The sequence below is a fragment of the Herpailurus yagouaroundi genome, unplaced genomic scaffold (assembly GCF_014898765.1).
Source record: "Herpailurus yagouaroundi ecotype Mexico unplaced genomic scaffold, PumYag 220, whole genome shotgun sequence".
Lineage (NCBI taxonomy): Eukaryota > Metazoa > Chordata > Mammalia > Carnivora > Felidae > Herpailurus > Herpailurus yagouaroundi.
Genome location: NW_024412451.1, coordinates 6775345 through 6792026, shown reverse-complemented (window position 1 = coordinate 6792026; position 16682 = coordinate 6775345). Strand labels below are relative to the sequence as shown.

At 53.3% G+C, this 16682-nt stretch overlaps 1 protein-coding gene and 1 long non-coding RNA gene across 16 annotated transcripts in view; one reads left to right on the top strand and one right to left on the bottom strand.

Moving 5' to 3' along the window:
• LOC121018930 (sialic acid-binding Ig-like lectin 10) overlaps nucleotides 1-12078 on the top strand; it is a 48870-nt gene extending 36792 nt beyond the window's left edge. Inside the window, exons 1-12 of one of the 15 annotated variants that reach the window (XM_040457994.1) lie at nucleotides 3325-3452; nucleotides 3533-3913; nucleotides 4243-4353; nucleotides 4631-4678; nucleotides 4807-5070; nucleotides 6406-6453; nucleotides 6607-6864; nucleotides 6949-7233; nucleotides 7543-7636; nucleotides 7732-7879; nucleotides 10637-10971; nucleotides 11680-11792. In XM_040457994.1, the coding sequence (XP_040313928.1) occupies nucleotides 3416-3452; nucleotides 3533-3913; nucleotides 4243-4353; nucleotides 4631-4678; nucleotides 4807-5070; nucleotides 6406-6453; nucleotides 6607-6864; nucleotides 6949-7233; nucleotides 7543-7636; nucleotides 7732-7879; nucleotides 10637-10921 (1959 nt within the window). In that variant the 5' untranslated portion in view covers nucleotides 3325-3415 and the 3' untranslated portion in view covers nucleotides 10922-10971; nucleotides 11680-11792. Of the gene's footprint in view, nucleotides 1-3304; nucleotides 3453-3532; nucleotides 3914-4068; nucleotides 4354-4630; nucleotides 4679-4773; nucleotides 5071-6405; nucleotides 6454-6606; nucleotides 6865-6948; nucleotides 7234-7542; nucleotides 7637-7731; nucleotides 7880-10636; nucleotides 10972-11566 lie in introns of those variants that run through there. The other 14 variants (XM_040457993.1, XM_040457992.1, XM_040457988.1 and 11 more) reach the window with 14 other exon arrangements.
• LOC121019019 (uncharacterized) lies at nucleotides 11508-12006 on the bottom strand. The gene is made up of 2 exons (XR_005785382.1): nucleotides 11895-12006; nucleotides 11508-11648 (listed from the first exon to the last, which is right to left on the bottom strand). It is a non-coding gene; the product is annotated as an uncharacterized LOC121019019 (long non-coding RNA).
• Nucleotides 12079-16682: the final 4604 nt, after the last annotated feature.

The window sequence follows — 16682 nt, the reverse complement described above, 5'->3', positions numbered from 1 at the left end:
ATGAGATTGAGCTCCAAGTGGGGGCTGCTTGAAATTCTCTCTCTCCGTTTCCCTTTGCCTTTCCCCTGTGCTCACTCTCTCTCTAAAAAAAATTTTTTTTAATTTTTGAGAGAGCGAGAGAGAGAGATAAGCAAGGGAGGGGCAGAGACAGAGGGAGAGAGAGGATCCTAAGCAGGCTCCCGTGCTGTCAGTGTGGAGTCCAACACAGGGCTCATCCCACAAATTGTGAAATCATGACCTGAGCCCAAATGAAGTGTCAGATGCTTAGCCAACTGAGCCACCCAGGCAACTGCCCCAAATTGAAAAAAAAAAAAAAAAAAAGTGTCAATGGTGCTAAGATTGAGACATCTTGGATGAGAGTAATGAATGGTAGTGGGGTGGGGATAAGTGGATGGGATTTTTTTAATACCTAAGAAGTTGAGCTGATGGGTCTTGTGGGTAATTGTACATGGGAGTAAAGAAAGTAAAGAAAGTAAAGGAAGCCGTCAGGCCAATGCTCAGGTGTGGGCAGGGCTTGGTGCCGCATAATATTTAGAGAGATGAAAAGCAGGCTTGTGGTGAGAAATAGTGCTGCATGATGCATGTTAAGCTTCAAATGCACACTGCAGATTCCTGAGTAGGTGTCTAATAGACAGGGAAGGGTCAGGGCTGAGATACAATTTACAGTCATCAGCTCGTTTATTGTTGTTGTGTTTTGTGGTTATCTATTTTGGCTTGCTTTTTATTTTTATTTTTGAAAGAGAGAGATAAAGAGAGTGAGCTGGGGAGAGGAACAGAAGGAAGGAGAGAGAGAGAATCCCAGGCAGTTTCCATGCTCAGCATGGAGCCCAACACAGAGCTCAATCCCATGATCGTGAGATCATGACCTGAGCTGAAATCAAGAGTCAGACCTGGGTGCCTGGGTGGCTCAGTCATTTAAGTGTCTGACTTTAGCTCAGGTCATGATCTCATGGTTCGTGGGTTTGAGCCCAGCATCAGGCTCTGTGCTGACAGCTTGGAGTCTGGAGTCTGCTTCCGATTTTGTGTCTCCCTCTCTCTCTGCTCATGCTCTCTGTGTCTCTTTCTCTCAAAAATAATTTAAAAAAGGGGCACCTGGGTGGCTCAGTCGGCTAAGCATCTGACTTCGGCCCAGGTCATGATCTCACCACTCGTGAGTTTGAGCCCGCATCAGGCTCTCTACGGTCAGCATGGAGCCCGCTTTGGTTCCTGTCTCCCTCTCTCTCTGCACCCGTCCCCCCAGCTCATGCTTTCTCGCTGCCTCAAAAATAAACAAAAACATTAAAATCATAATAATTTTTTAAAAAAGAGTCAGACACTCAACTGGCTGAGCCACCCAGGCTTTTAACCTCATTTTGAAGAAACTTTAGACTCACAGGAGTTGCAAAGAAACGTACAGGGACATCCCGTGGACTCAAATCTCCCCCCTCCTCCGTGTTATCGTCTTCCACAACTAAGTACAATCTGAAAACCAAAGAATTGTCTGCACACAATCCGGGCAAGCCCATGTCAAGACCCAGGCCTCCCTCCTCTCTGGGAGGCCCCTCCTCTGTGAGCTCCATGCTGTGATATCTCTAGACAAGAGCCTCCCCTGGGAAAAGGGACCCTGGCTCTCCCCCGATAGAGCCCAGGTTGGGCAGTGGGGACCCGGATCAGAGTGCAGAAGGAGGTGGGTATTAGGGGCTGGGTTGTGCCCCCTTTGCCCCGTTCATATGTTGAAGCCTTAACCCCAGTACCTGCGAATGTGACTGTATGTGGAGACAGGGCCTTTAAATGGGTAATTCAGTTAAAGCAAGGCCATAGAGCAAGCTCAAATCCAGTAGGCTGGTGTCCTTCTACGAAGAGATCAGGACACAGGCACACAAAGAGAGATGGCCACGTGAGAGCTCAGTGGGAAGATGATGTCTACACCCCAGGGAGAGAGGCCTGGGAAGCAACCAACCTGTTCTTCCAGCCCTACTGATGCCTTCATCTTGGACTCCAGCCTCCGAACTGCGGGCAAGATGTTTTCTGTCATTTGAGCCGTTCTGTCCGTGGTGCTTTGTTACGGCAGCCCAAGCACGTGACACGAGAGCGAGGACAGAGGTGGCCACAGGTCACCTCCTCCAGGAGGCCTCTTCTGGTTTCCCAGGAAGAAGTGACCACGCCTTTGTCGTGAACATCTGTCCCAGCATCGGCTGGGGGGGTGGCAGTGAGGGGGAGCAGTTACGAGCACTTCAGTGCTTTTTCATTTCTCAGAAGCTTCATTTACCAAACTGGGTCCCCTTGAGGTCAGACACCGTGACTGATTTGCCTGTGACCTCAGGAAGCCTCGTGGCACCTGCACACACCAGGTCCCAGGCACGGAGGTTGACTGTGGGGGCAGGTGCTCCCATCACAACAGGTATTACCAGCAGGTGCATCCAACCTTAGGGCAGAAGAAGAAGGGGAGGTTGAGAGGTGGACTGAGGTCTTGGCATGGGGGCTTCCGGTGGACCTGGGGGCGGAAATCAGCGAGCCCTCCCAGTGAGGAGGAAAGGGTGGGACTGACACCAGCCTAGGGGTACCAGATCTGGCAAATAAAAACACAAAGGCGCCCAGTTAAATTTGCATTTCGGATATGAATGCTGAATAATTTTAGCATAACGATGTCCCATTGCGATATTCGGGACATACTTCTAAAAAAAAAAAAAAATCATTCATCGTTTAACTGAAAGTCAACTTTAACTGGGGCACCTGGGTGGCCCAGTCGGTCAAGTGTCTGGCTTCAACTAGGGTCATGATGGCACGGTTCGTGAGTTGGAGCCCCTGATGGGGCTTTCTGCTGTCAGCACAGAGCCCGCTCCAGATCCCTTGTCCCCCTCTCTCTCTGGCCCTCCCCTGCTCTCTAAAGTCAACTTTAACTGGAGATTCTGAATTTTAACTGGCAAGACCCGTCAGCCCCCCACCTCCCACAACCCCCTTCCTGCATCCACTCTTGCGGTTCCCCACTGCCCTCCTTCCCCAGGGGCCCCTGTCTGAAGAAAGGCTCATTGTACACTTTCACTTCTGCTTCCTCAGCCACCTAAGGCCCAGCGGGAGAGCCCCGCCCCTCCACCCACCCAGCCCCCATGGCCTCACCCACCTTCCACTCCCTCCCCTTCCCAGGGGACCCCCAGAAGGACCAGCTCTGCCATCCCGAGCACCAGGCAGCCTCCCCCCCGCCCCGCCCCACCCCCAGGAAAGATTCAGAGTCCTAGCGGGTGAGGTGGGGCTGGAGAGTGACAAGATGGGGCGGGGGAGGGGGGGGAGGGGGGCGGGAGCGAGTGGGGGTGGGGCTCAGGAGCGGTCACCTGGCCCCGGGGTACAGCTTTCGCAACTGGCGGTTCCCCTTCCTCAGTGGAGGCGTCCGGGGGACGAGCCTGTGTGAGGGCAGGTCCAAGTGCACCCTCGTGCAGAGATGGCCCTGTCACTGCTGTTGGCCCTGCTGTGGGGCGGTGAGTGGGCCACGGGGCCAGAAGAGGCCTGGGTGGGGGCGCGGGCTGGGCTTGCAGCTTGAGCCCTCTGTCTCCTTCAGGGTCTCAGGCTCAGGCCCCAGGATTCTCCCTGCAAGTGCAGAGCGTGGTGATGGTGCAGGAGGGCCTGTGTGTGCACGTGCCCTGCACCCTCTCCTACCCCCGGATAGGCTGGACGGAGGACACCCCCGCCCTCGGCTCCTGGTTCGTGGTCGGGACAGACACGAACAAGGGAAGACCGGTGGCCACGAACAAGCGGGTTCAAGTGCAAGGTGGCTCCGGGGGCCGGTTCCAGCTCACTGGGGATCCCCGGAACCGCAGCTGCTCCTTGCTGATCAGAGACGCCCAGGTGGAGGACTCGGCACAGTACTTCTTTCGGGTGGAGAGAGGCAGTTACGTGCGGTATAATTTCGTGGAAAGCCCGCTCTATCTGGAAGTGACAGGTATGGACCGGGCGCCAGCAGGACTGGGCGGGAAACTCTCCTTCTCTCTGCCGTTCCCCACCCCCCCCACACACACACACTGTGGGGAGCAGATCAGGGGTCACCCCTGTAGCACCCCCTCCCAGGGCTAGGATTGTGCCCTCTCTTTGCCCCAGCCCTGACACAGAAGCCCGATGTCTACGTCCCAGAGACCCTGGAAGCAGGGCGCCAGGCGACACTCATCTGTGTGTTTAACTGGGCCTTTGAGGAATGTCCAGCCCCTACTTTCTCCTGGATGGGGGCCGCCGTCACCACCCCAGGGCCCGGACGCAAATCCTCCTACTTCTCAGTGCTTTCTCTCACACCGAGACCCCAGGACCACGGCACCCACCTCACGTGCCGGGTAGACTTCTCCAGAAAGGGCGTGAGCACAGAGACAACCGTTCGACTTAACGTCACCCGTGAGTCTGGTGGCCAGGGCATCAGGGTGTGCAGACGGGCACGGCGGGATGTGGCCGGCGGGGCATCCAGACAGGTCGGTGGGGAGTCGCATCACGCTGCCTCGGCCCTGGGAGGGGCTTGGGGACGCCATCTGCTCCCCAGCCACAAGCATCTTTGACACCAGTTTGTCACTCGCCTCCCGGAGGATATCACGCTTTCTTTTCCCCCGAGGGGGTTCCCTCTTACTGCCAGGAGCCCCACGGTCCTCCCCCAAGCCAGGTCTCAATCTTGTTGCAGATGTCCCCAAAGACCTAGTTATCAGCGTTTCCAGAGCCAAGGCATCAGGTACGTATTGAGGGCCTGGGAGGGTGGGGCTGGTCCTCTGCGGAGGGTGGAGGCGAGGGAGACAGAGGGCGAGGGAGACTCTGTTCCTCCTTCAGCTTCTCTCTCTCTCCCGGCTTCTGTCTCTGCAGCCCCAGAGCCCCAGGGAGACAGCCCGGATCTGGAAGTCCAGAAAGGCCAGTTCCTGCAGCTGGTCTGTGCTTCCGAGAGCCAGTCCCCTGCCACCCTGAGCTGGGCCCTGGAGGACAGAATCCTTTCTTGGTCTCACCCCTGGACCCCCGGCCCCCTGGCTCTGGTGCTGACCCGGGTGATGCCTGGGGATTCAGGCTGCTACACCTGCCGAGCGGAGAACGGGCGTGGCTCCCAGAGCCGCACCCTGAACCTCTCCGTGCAGTGTGAGTGCGACCATCAGGAGCCTGGTTTCCAGAAAGGGAGAAGGAAGAGGGGGGCTGGGGCTGGGGGGCAGGGCCCCGGAGCTCGAAAGGGACCTGGAACCCCAGGCCGAGGGGGCTAACAATTCTGATTCCCACTCCCACGTGGGTTTTCCACCACACCACCAAACAATTCTCTGATGCCAGCTGGGTGTTCTGCAACTCACCCCGGTTGAACACTGTCTACCTGGAGGTGGTGGCAGATCTCACAGGTGAAGGGCTCGAGTCCCGCAAGGTCCCCCCCGCTCCTTGGGCCCCCACCTCAGAGGCCAGTCACAAGCCAAGTTGACCAACTGGCTGTAGATCGGAGTTTCCCATGACCCCCCCCCGCCCCCCACCTTGAATTCAATCGATTTGATAAAATGGGGCACAGAACTCAGAGGAACACTGCACTTACTGGATGGGGGGGTTATTATAAAATGATACAACAGCAGGCAGAAGAGATGCGTGGGGGGCAAGGCCGTTGCCCGCGTACCTCCCCGTGTTCGCCAGTAGGGAGGTTCTTCAAACCCCATTCTCTTGGGTTTTTATGGAGGCTTCAACACGGAGGCAGGATTGACCAAAGCTTTGGCCACTGCCGTCCGATCCCACCTGCAATCACTCTCCGTTCCCCGGAAGTCAGGTCAGGGATGGAAAGTCCCAAAGCTTCAGTCACCGGGGTTGGTTCTCTGGCCACCAGCCACCCCCCCCCCCCAGGTGCTTTCCAACGGTCCCCTCATTTACATCAACCCAGGTGTGGTTTGAAAGGGGTTTGTTATGAATATCAAGACACCTTTATCGCTCTTGTCTTTTAGGAAATTCCGAGGGTTTTAGGAACTCTGGGCCAGGAAGGGGAGAGATATGTATATTTATTTAATTTTTTTAAGTTTATTTATTTTGAGAGAGAGAGAGAGAGAGTGTGCGTGTGTGTGTGTGTGTGTGTGTGTGTGTGTGTGAGCAGGGGAAGGGCAGAGACAGGAGACAGAGAATCCCAAGCAGGCTCCATGCTGTCAGCGGAGAGCCCGATGTGGGGCTTGAACTCACAAACCGTGAGCTCACGACCTGAGCCAAAACCAAGAGGCGGACACTTAACTGACCGAGCCGCTCAGGTGCCCTTAAATATTTTATTATAAATCACAAGCATAGAGACCAGCCCTTCTTACCAGTCTGTTCCCTTGGGCCACTCAGTGGAGAATCAGTCACTAGGTGATTCCGTGCTCGGCGGCAGCCCTGTCCTCTTTGTCTCCAAGGACCGTTCTCTGCCCTGAGGGAACCCCCCCTCCCCACCCTTCTAGAGCCGGCACCCTGTCTCTGTTTCAGATGCCCCAGAGAACCTGAGAGTGATGGCCCTACAAGCAAACAGGACAGGTATGAAGGGGGACAGAGAACCTGGGGCCTCTCGGTGCCACACTGGGGGCCTCTCGGTGCCACACTGGGGGCCTCGGCGTCTGGAATGCTGCCATGCAAAAGGGTCCCTGTGCCCTCAGCTGAGCCTCTGAGCTTGCCTCTTCCTTCCCGCAGTCCTGGAAAACCTTGGGAATGGCACGTCCCTCCCAGCCCTGGAGGGCCAAAGCTTGCGTCTGCTCTGTGTCGCCCACAGCAACCCCCCAGCCCAGCTGAGCTGGGCCCTGCGGGGACAGACTCTGAGCCCCTCCCAGCCCGCAGACCCCGGGATCCTGGAGCTGCCTCAGATACAAACGGAGCATGAAGGAGTCCTCACCTGCCGAGCTCAGAACTCGCTGGGCTCCCAGCACGTCTCCCTGCTTCTCTCTGTGGTCTGTGAGTGTGGGGACCCCCGGGGGCGAGACGCCCGGGGCCTGGGGAGCAGAGGCGTCGCTGACCCTGCCCCTCCCCGCCCTGCAGGCCCCCCGCGGCTGCTCGGCCCCTCCTGCTCCTGGGAGGGCGAGGCGCTGGGCTGCACCTGCTCCGCCCGAGCCCGGCCGGCCCCCACGCTGCGCTGGCGGCTGGGGGAGGGGCTGCTGGAGGGGAACCACAGCGACGCCTCCTTGACCGTCACCTCCAGCTCCGAGGGGCCCTGGGCCAACAGCTCCCTGAGCCTCAGGGGACCGCTGGGCTCTGGTCTCAGACTCAGCTGCGAGGCCCGGAATGCACATGGGGAACAGAGCGCCGCGGTCCTGCCGTTGCCAGGTCTGCGGGCCAGCTGGAGGCCCCACCCCCACCCCCGACGAGTGGAGGCTGAGTGGGGGCAGGGGCAAGGTCCTGTGGTTGGAGCAGGACCTGGGAAGGTGCACGTGGCACCTGCGGCTGGGAACGCAGAGGGCAATCCACACTGGAAGGCCTGTCGCCTGGGTCCGGGGCGCAGAGGGGTTTCCAAAACTTGGACAGAAGGGGTTGCAGATAAAACTCCTGGAATGGGAGCTGGAACCTGAGCGCCCGGTGGCAGGTGGGCACGTTAACGGGGGAGGCTCAGAGCTGGCTGACCGTCTCCTTGCACAGATAAGAAGGGACTCCTCTCAAAGGCGTTGGGTAGCGGAATATTTCTGGGAATGGGCATCACGACGCTCCTTTTCCTCTGCCTCATCCTGGTCACGTGAGTTAGGAGCCTGCGCGATGGGGTGTGGGATCCGGGGCTGGGGACCGGGGAGGTGCCAGGGCGCACAATCAAGGGGCTTGTTCCCCGGGCAGGAAGACTCTGAGGAAGAAACAGGCCCAGGCAGGGACTCCGGCCCACGCAGGGGCTCCGCCCCAGGCAGGGGCTCCGCCGAAGCCCAAGGCGACGCGGAGAAGCACGATCCTGGACTACATCAACGTGGTCCCCAATCCTGGTCCCCTGGTGAGTGGCTCCGTGTGTTGTCTCTACTTTCCCTGCTCAGACTCCCGGCCCTCGCCCCTCCCCTGCCCTGTCCCAACCCTTTTCCCCCAAGGGACATCAAGGTGGAAAAGGTATGGGTGTTGGATTCGAGTCCTGTGAGATCTTGACCAAATCACTCGCTCTCTCTGAGCCTCCATTTCTTCCTCTGCTTCCTTCGAGAGCTGGTTTGAGGATGAGAACACATCATGCACTTGCTCAAAATGTAGCGGCTCGCCCGTTCTTATCACCCCGATGAGGTTACTAATTCTAATTAATGATGTGATCATTCTTAATATCATGGAAAGTCCGTGTATTTAGTGATTAAGAGCGCGGCTCTGAAGTCAGCTCGTCCGGGTACAATCTTGGTTTTATCGCGGTGTGTTCTTGGACAAGTCTCTTAACTTCTCTGTGCCTTAGTTTAAAATGGGGGAAATGGGGGCGCCTGGGTGGCTCAGTCCTTAAGAGTCTGACCTCAGCTCAGGTCATGATCTCATGGTCTGCGAGTTTGGGCCCTGCATCGGGCTCTGTGCTGACAGCTCAGAGCCTGGAGCCTACTTCGGATTCTGTGCCTCCCTCTCTCTCTGCCCCTCCCCTGCTTGCTCTCTCTCTCTCTCTCTCTCTCTCTCTCAAAAATAAACATTAAAAAAATTTTTTTTAAAGAAAATGGGAGAAATAGTAGTATCTATTACGTAGGATCATTCTAAGTACTCGCTATGCTCATGGTACCTGTAAACATTTAGAATAGTAGCCGGCACCTAGTAAGTGTTCTACAAATGCCGGATAGTTTTAGGAGAGAACATTTATTTGTTTATTTACTTATTTATTTTTATTTTTACTTTTTTTAAGTTTATTTAGAGGGGAGGTGAGCATGTGCACAAGCAGGGGAGGGGCAGAGAGAGAGAGAGAGAGAGAGAGAGAATCCCAAGCAGGCTCCCTGCTGTCAGCACAGAGCCTGATGCGGGGCTCGAACCCACATCAGATCATGACCTGAGCCGAAACCAACCGGCCCCCCCCCCAGGCACCCCCAGGAGAGAACATTTGTATGCTGATGACTCCAAAACTTGCATCTCTCAAACTCACCCTTGACCTTTAGACTCCTATCCAACGGTCCGGGCGGCATGTCTGTTCGAGTGTCTAACAGGCGTCTCAGATTTAGCCCGTCCGAGTTGAATTTAGGACTAACTCCACTGCTTATGCTCTCCACGCGGCCCGGCTCGGCAAACAGCACCACGTCCGCCCGGCTGCCCAAGCCCGTCTTTCGCTCCTCTGTCTCCACCACCCCACGATCAACCCATTAGCAAGACCCCTTCCAGATACACCCAAACCGCCTCTGCCGGTTCTACCACTTCCTGTGTGTGCCCCCCTGCTTCCGCTCTCTTTCCGTGTGCATGGTATCCTTTAAAAACCCAAATAGGGAGGCCCCTGGGTGGCTCAGTCGGTTAAGCGTCTGAGTCCTGATTTCAGCTCATCATGATCTCACCTTTGGGGAGTTTGAGCCCAGCATCAGGCCCTGTGCTGACGGTGCAGAGCCTGCTTGGGCTTCTCTCTCTCTCCCTCTCTCTGCCCCTCCCCTTCTTTCTCTCTTTATTTATTTATTTATTTGTTTTTAATTTTTTTTTCAACGTTTATTTATTTTTGGGACAGAGAGAGACAGAGCATGAACGGGGGAGGGGCAGAGAGAGAGGGAGACACAGAATCGGAAACAGGCTCCAGGCTCCGAGCCATCAGCCCAGAGCCCGACGCGGGGCTCGAACTCACGGACCGCGAGATCGTGACCTGGCTGAAGTCGGACGCTTAACCGACTGTGCCACCCAGGCGCCCCATTAAATAAACTTCAAAAAAAAAAAACCCAAATAGGGACAACTAACCCCCCGTGGAATACTACTCAGCCATCAAAAGGAACAAATGATTGAAAGAAGCTACTGGTTGAAAAAACCTTAGAGACAAAAAAAAAAAAAAAAAAAAAAGAACAAAGAAAAATGCCGATCTCCAATGGTCAGGTATGCAGGATTCCATGTTTATAACACCCTGCAAACCATCAGACCGTAGAGACCGAGGACAGATTAGCAGTGGCCAGGGTTAGGGACGGGAAGGCAGTGAGGACTAGGGAGGAGCAGCAGGTGGGGAGAGCTTTGTGGGGAGGAACAGTTCTGTGTCTTGACTGTGCTGTGGGCTGCACGGATCTGCCTGTGTGTGTTCCCTCTGGCTGCCATGGCAAAGGGCTGCAGCCGGGGTGACTTAAACCACAGACGTCGTTTATTGTTTGTTCCTGCCCCAAGATGTAATCCTAGTTCTTTTTTTTTTTTAATTTTTTTAATGTTTATTTATTTTTGAGAGAGAGAGAGAGAGAGAGAGAGAGTGCCAGCAGGGGAGGGTCAGAGAGAGAGGGAGACCCAGAATCCGAAGCAGGCTCCAGGCTCTGAGCTGTCAGCACAGGGCCCGAGGCGGGGCTCGAACTCACGAACCGTGAGATCATGACCTGAGCCGATGTCGGTCGCTTTCGGTCGCTTAACTGACTAAGCCACCCAGGCGCCCCAATCCCAGTTCTTAATTAGTGTCTGGTGCATGGTGAGCTCTCGAGTATTTGTGGAAGGAGGGAAGGAAGGAAGGCAGGAAGGAGAGAGGGAGAGGAGGGGAGGGAGGGAAGGGAGGAAGGAGAGGAGGGAGGGAAGGAAGGGGGAGGGAGGGAGGGAAGAGGGGAGGCGGGGAGGGAAGGAAGCCTGGTTGTTTCTCTCCCAGGCTCGCAATCGCAATCGGAACCCGAACCGGAAGGCCATGCCGAGCAGTCCTTCCCAGGCCTCTCCTCCAGGCGCTCCCTCCCAGGAATGTAAGAAAAACCAGAAGGAGCTACATGCTGCTCCCCACACTTGTCCAGGACCCAGATCATCCACGCAAGCCTCAGAATCAGAGAGTAACCAAGAGAATCTCCATTATGCTGCCCTCACCTTCTCAGGCCTCAGACCCTGGGACACCCGGGAGTCCAAGGACACAGGCCCGGAGTACGAGGACATCAAGTTTCACTGACGGTCTCCCGGGCTGCAGGGCTGGGATCCGGGGTAGGCGGAATGGAGAGGGTGAGGAAGACGAGCATCCTCTCTCTCTCTCTCTCTCTCTCTCTCTGTCTCCCTCACCCTCTTGGTCTCCAAGCATGGGTCCTCCCATTCCAGCATTCCAGACCCGATCATTTGGAAAAGCTGGACGCATCTCTCTGGATGCACTATTATGAGAGGCAAGAGAAATCTTCTCTGCCCCCCCCCCCCCCCCCCGCAGCTGATCACACAGGCTCAGTTTCTCAAAGGTGGGAGGGACTTTAAAGGCAATTAACCTATCATCTTTGCGGGGTCAGCCAGCTAACCTCACAGGTCAGGTCTGACCCGCTGCCTAATTTCGAGCCAAGAGCGTTTTCCACATTTTAAATGGTTGTGGGGAGGGGCCAGCTCAGATGGGAGAGCTTACAACGCCTGATCTCCGGGGTGGTGAGTTCAAGCCCCAGGTCAGGTGTAGAGATTACTAAAATACTAATACTAATAAACTTAAAAAAATAAATGGGAGCGGGGAATCGAAAGCAGAAAAATGTTTCCTGATATGTGCTAAGGATATGAAATTCCAATTCCGGTGTCCATAAATAAAGTTTTATTGGATCACAGTTGCGCCCATTCTTTTATGCAGGACTCTGGCCCACGGCAGGCAGAGCTGAGTCCGAGATGTCTGCTGTCTGGGCGTCTGCAGGAAGAGTTTGCAGAATCTTCACCTAAAGTAAACACAGCCACTTATTTTTACAGAAGAGGAACAGAAGCAGATGTTCAGAGTGAGTTCAAGAGCAGCCACCGCAAAGATGTCCTGCTGGGCGACAAGACAGGAAGTCCCTCAGGGCAAGGACACCACGTGGAGACTGGGCGCCAATTGTGCCCCCCAACCCATGAACCTGAGGAAGAATGATCGCAGGAGGGCATGGTACTGGGAACCCTCTCAAAATGTAATGGAAAGCAAAGCTCACCATGTACTCTGAATCGACCAGCCGGTGAAGAGAGAAGATGGGTCTATTTCTCCGAGGGGAGCAGGTCCCTCCTCCTTCCCCAGAGGTCAGAGTCCTAATTGCTTCACAGAAAGCTCTCATGGGGGATGGTTGCTACTTGCCAGGCAGAAAACTGAGGAGCCCAGAAGAGATGTTGGCCTTTGCATTAAAAAAAAAAAAAAACAAAAACAAAAAAAAAAACGTTGGGGGCACCTGGGTGGCTCAGTCGGTTGAGCGGCCAACTCTTGGTTTTGGTTCAGGTCATGATCTCCCGGGTTGTGGGTTCAAGCCTGGCATGGGGCTCACAGAGCGAAGCCTGCTTGGGATTCTCTCTGCCCTCTCCCCTGGCTCTCACCCTCTCTCTCTCTCTCTCTCTCTCTCTCTCTCTCTCTGTCTCTCTCAGAAATAAATAAATAAACATTTAATAAATAAAGAAATAACAGGGCGCCTGGGTGGCTCAGTTGGTTAAGCGTCCAACTTCAGCTCAGGTCACGATCTCACGGTTCGTGAGTTTGAGACCCACGTGGGGCTCCATGCTGACAGCTCAGAGCCTGGAGCCTGCTTCGGATTCTGTGTCTCCCTCTCTGTCTGCCCCTCCCCTGCTTGCACTCTGTCTCTCTCTCTCTGTATCAAAAATAAATAAACATTTTAAACATTTGATAAATAAGTAAATAACAATAATAATAAAAATAAAGCCACACTGGCGAAATCTGTGGAACCGAGAGCGTGTCCACACCCCAACAGCTGCCTGGCTCTAAAAATCTTTCCCCACTGCTTTGCCATCCTGCCTGAAGGGGGCGCTCTTGAGCGAAAGGACTCGGAGCCTTGGGGAGCTTTTGGCTGGACTGGGACATAAAAGGCCCATCTCTGACCGTGCTTGTGGTCCACAGGGTCAAGAGCTAAAGAGCAGGGAAAGGGTTAGAGGGGAGGGCATATCATTTCAAAGGGTGACAGCTTCCACGAAGAGGAAAGAGCTGGTGATTCATGTTTTCCCAGGTATTTGGCTAAGGTCCCGAGGCTTTGTGTCCTGAGAGAGAGAATAACCGGATGTTCGCAGACAAGCCCCGCTTCACCTAAACCCTCTCAAATTCCAGAGCTATTGATCTGCGGAGACATTTGTAACACGGACTGACACATATTGAGCACTTACGCCAGGCGCTTCGGGGAATGCTTATTATATTATCCCACTCAACGCAGAAACCCTTAAGGGAATTTTTGACTGGGGAAGTCTCCCTTCATCTTGCCAGATCCCAATTAACTGGTTCATATAAGGCAGCCCAAAAAGGTTCAGAACTTTAAGACAGAACAGATGTTAATCCAGAAGAATTTAACAAAACCTCTTAATTTGTCTACCCAAGGTAATCGTCAGTACTAATGAGCTGAGGGGCGCCTGGGTGGCTCAAGACAGTTGAGCATCTGATGTTTGTTTTTTTTTTTAAGTTTATTTGTTTATTTATTTATTTAGAGTGTGTGGGAAGGGCAGAAAGAGAGGGAGGGAGAGAGAGAATCCACACTGTCAGCACAGGGCCTGATGCGAGGCTCGAACTCGCGAACCGTCAGAACGTGACCTGAGCTGAAACCAAGAGTTGGATGTTCAACGCACTGAGCCACCCGGGCACCCCAGGCATCTGCCTCTTGATTTTGGCTCAGGTCATGATCTCAGGGTCGTGGGATCGAGCTCTGTGCAGGGCTCCACATTGAGCATGGAGCTGGCTTAAAATTCTCTCTTTCTCTCCCTCTGCCTCCCTTCCCTATTCATGCTCTCTCTCTCTCTCTCTCTCAAATAAAGTAATAATAATATAATAATAATAAGCTGATTCTTGCACTGGTTTCTTAGCCACTACTGGCAAGATTTATCTAATTCTGTTCATCCTTTTAGGGACTAAAGATCCCTTCTCTCCCCCCCCCCCCCCATAATCTTAGAAAGACAAAAACAAAAAACAAAAAGCAAATCGTCCACAGTGGCCAGCTGCGTGGACACAGTCTGGCCGCTGCTTCCTCCAGAGATGAGGTGACAGACTTTCTCCCTCTCTCTTTTTTATTGTTTATTTACTTTTTTTTGAGAGAGAGAGAGAGAGAGACAGAGTGTGAGTGGGGGAGGACAGAGTGAAAGGAGACACAGAATCTGAAGCAGGCTCCAGGCTCCGAGCTGTCAGCACAGAACCTGAAGCAGGGCTTGAACTCACAGACCTCGAGATCATGACCTGAGCCAAAGTCAGTCGCTTAACAGACTGAGCCACCCAGGTGCCCCTGGGCTCTCCTCTCTTTATACCTGAAATGATTGACAGGGCTCCTGTCCAATCACAACTTTTCTCCTCATTCCAGCCACTAAGAGGCAGGTTCTGACTTTTCTCTAATACAAATGTTACAAAGAAGTTAGCATGTAAAAATTTTGATGACTTAGGGCCAGATGTGAAAACTGAAGACCAGCTCATAACTTTTTTCCTTTTATTAATCACAGCTTACAACACTTCCTTCTTGTGAATGAAATGGCCTGAGCTTTGTGGTACCAAGATCTCCTGGTGACAGTTTAACAAATCACTCTGGTTCTCAGATGAAGATCACTGTGCAGCAAATAATGAAGAGGGGGAAAGAAAGGGGAGGGGGGAGACTTTGAGATGGAATTTTCCAAGGGTTTCGTGATGCAGATATTAGGATCTCTGCTTTATAGCTGAGCAGACTGAGGCACCGGAAGGCTGCAGACGTGCCCAACACCACACGATTAGTAAGATTCAATCCCAGGCAATCTGATTCCCGAGCCCAGGCTCTTAGTCATGATCCTATATGGGCCTCCTGGTGAATTGTTGACCGGAGGTGTGGCTGGGCACCTGGGTGGCTCGGTCAGTTAAGAGATTGTTGGTTTCAGCTCAGGTCATGATCTCACGGTTCATGAGTTGGAGTTTCTCTCTCTCCCTCTCTCTGCCCCTTCACTCTCTCTGGAGCTCTCTCTCTCTCAAAGCAAATAAATAAGCTTAAAAAAAAAAAAAAGGTGTGGCAGGTACAGCACATGGGAAGGGCAAAGGATTTGTCCTTGTGTCCAGATTCTACCACTTACTAGCAGAGTAAGTGTAGGCCAAGTGATTTTCCCTCTCGGAGCCTCTATTTCCCCCCTGCATTCAAATGACGGTAACACCCTTGCTCAAAAGCGGGTTGTAATGACTGAATAGAGACTGTAAATATAGTGTATAAACTGTAAAGCATCATTTAGACATTAACTGTGCTTATCTGAGTACAACGAAGTAGGATTATTTAAGTATGGTGGAGAGCCTTCAGAAGAACAGAGAATGTATCTATCGGGATCCAAATCTCACGTTTGTTGAATGGCAACTATAATATGTGAAATCTTCTCAGCTCATAAGAGGCTGCCCATTTGCATTAGCCATGGTGCCCCAGTCTGCAGGGGGGTTGCAAACAGCTTTGGAGAATACGATACAGAGCGAGGGCGAGCACTGTGGTCACTGTCTCCCGTGCTTTCTGTTCTTCCTCCCACAGTCACCGTAGGAGCCCCGATTGGGCTGTTATTGGGTAGCTGGTGATACACCAGGGAGCCCCCCTCAGACCTGTTTTGCCTTCTTCAGTGAGCCAACGCTCCTGGGGACAGCATGAAGTACAACAGTGAATTAGGTGCAAGGATTCAAGTTGGCCACTAGGAGCCAGTATACACAGAGTGAGGGAATTATGGACTCGGTTTAGGATCACCCAATGCAATCCCCTCATTTTAGAGACGGGGCTTAGAAAGAGGGACAGGGTCTTGCCTAAGGCCATGCGGCAAAATGGCGGAAGTGCAACTCATGCCCAGCCAGGTCCTAGAATGGATGAGCATTGATTGCACAGCATGAATCCCTTTTAACAAATTTGGAGCGGGGAGGATGCCGGAGGGGCTTCTGTTTCCATTCCTGTACCCCCAAATCCTGCTATGAGAGCCACCTTTCAAAGTTTGTATGACCTAGGAAATTTCTTTTTTTTTTTTTTGTAAGTTATTTATCTATTTTGAAAGAGAGAGAGAACAAGCGGAGAAGAGGCAGAGAGAGAGGGAGAGAGAGAGAATCCCAAGCTGGTTGGGCACTTTCAGCTCAGAGACCAACTCGGAGGTCTCAGTCTCGCAAACCGTGTGATCATGACCTGGGCTGAAATCAAGAGTTAGACGCTTCACCGACTGAACCACCCAGGCGCCCTGACTTGGGAAATTTCAAGAGTGCGTTGCTAGGGCAACAGGTTTGGCCAGGGGTCACTAACTTTGAAATATGTGAGCTAAGGTCCTGACTTACCAATAACGACTTGGGACTCGGAGGGAGCGAGGACGGTGTTATCCGGGACTCTGGGGAAGGGCAACGTTGTGTAAATGAAAATATGAGTGACAACAGGCTTGGAGGCAGAAGACCCAGCCTGGACTTTCCCCCTTGTCACGTAGTCTCTATAACCAATTCATTAGGAGCTATCAGCCCCAGGAAGTATAAATACAAAACAGCTCTATGTTTCTGATCACTGATCCGATCATTCTCTCTCAAAACATTTTTTTCTCAGGTCATCTGACTGGCTCAGTCAGTGGAGCATGTGACTTTTGATCTCAGGGTTATGAGTTCAAGTCCCTATTGGGCATAGGGCCTGCTTTGAAAAAAAAAAAAAAGAATATTTTTCTTCTCAGCTCCTAACTATGTCTCAGATACTCTGCTCAGCCTGGTCTTAAGCCTTCCCCTCAGATTCCTCTCCATCCAGTAGCGGTTCAAGCTGGGACTTGCCTCCTTGGAGAAGAGAGGGACACCAATCATC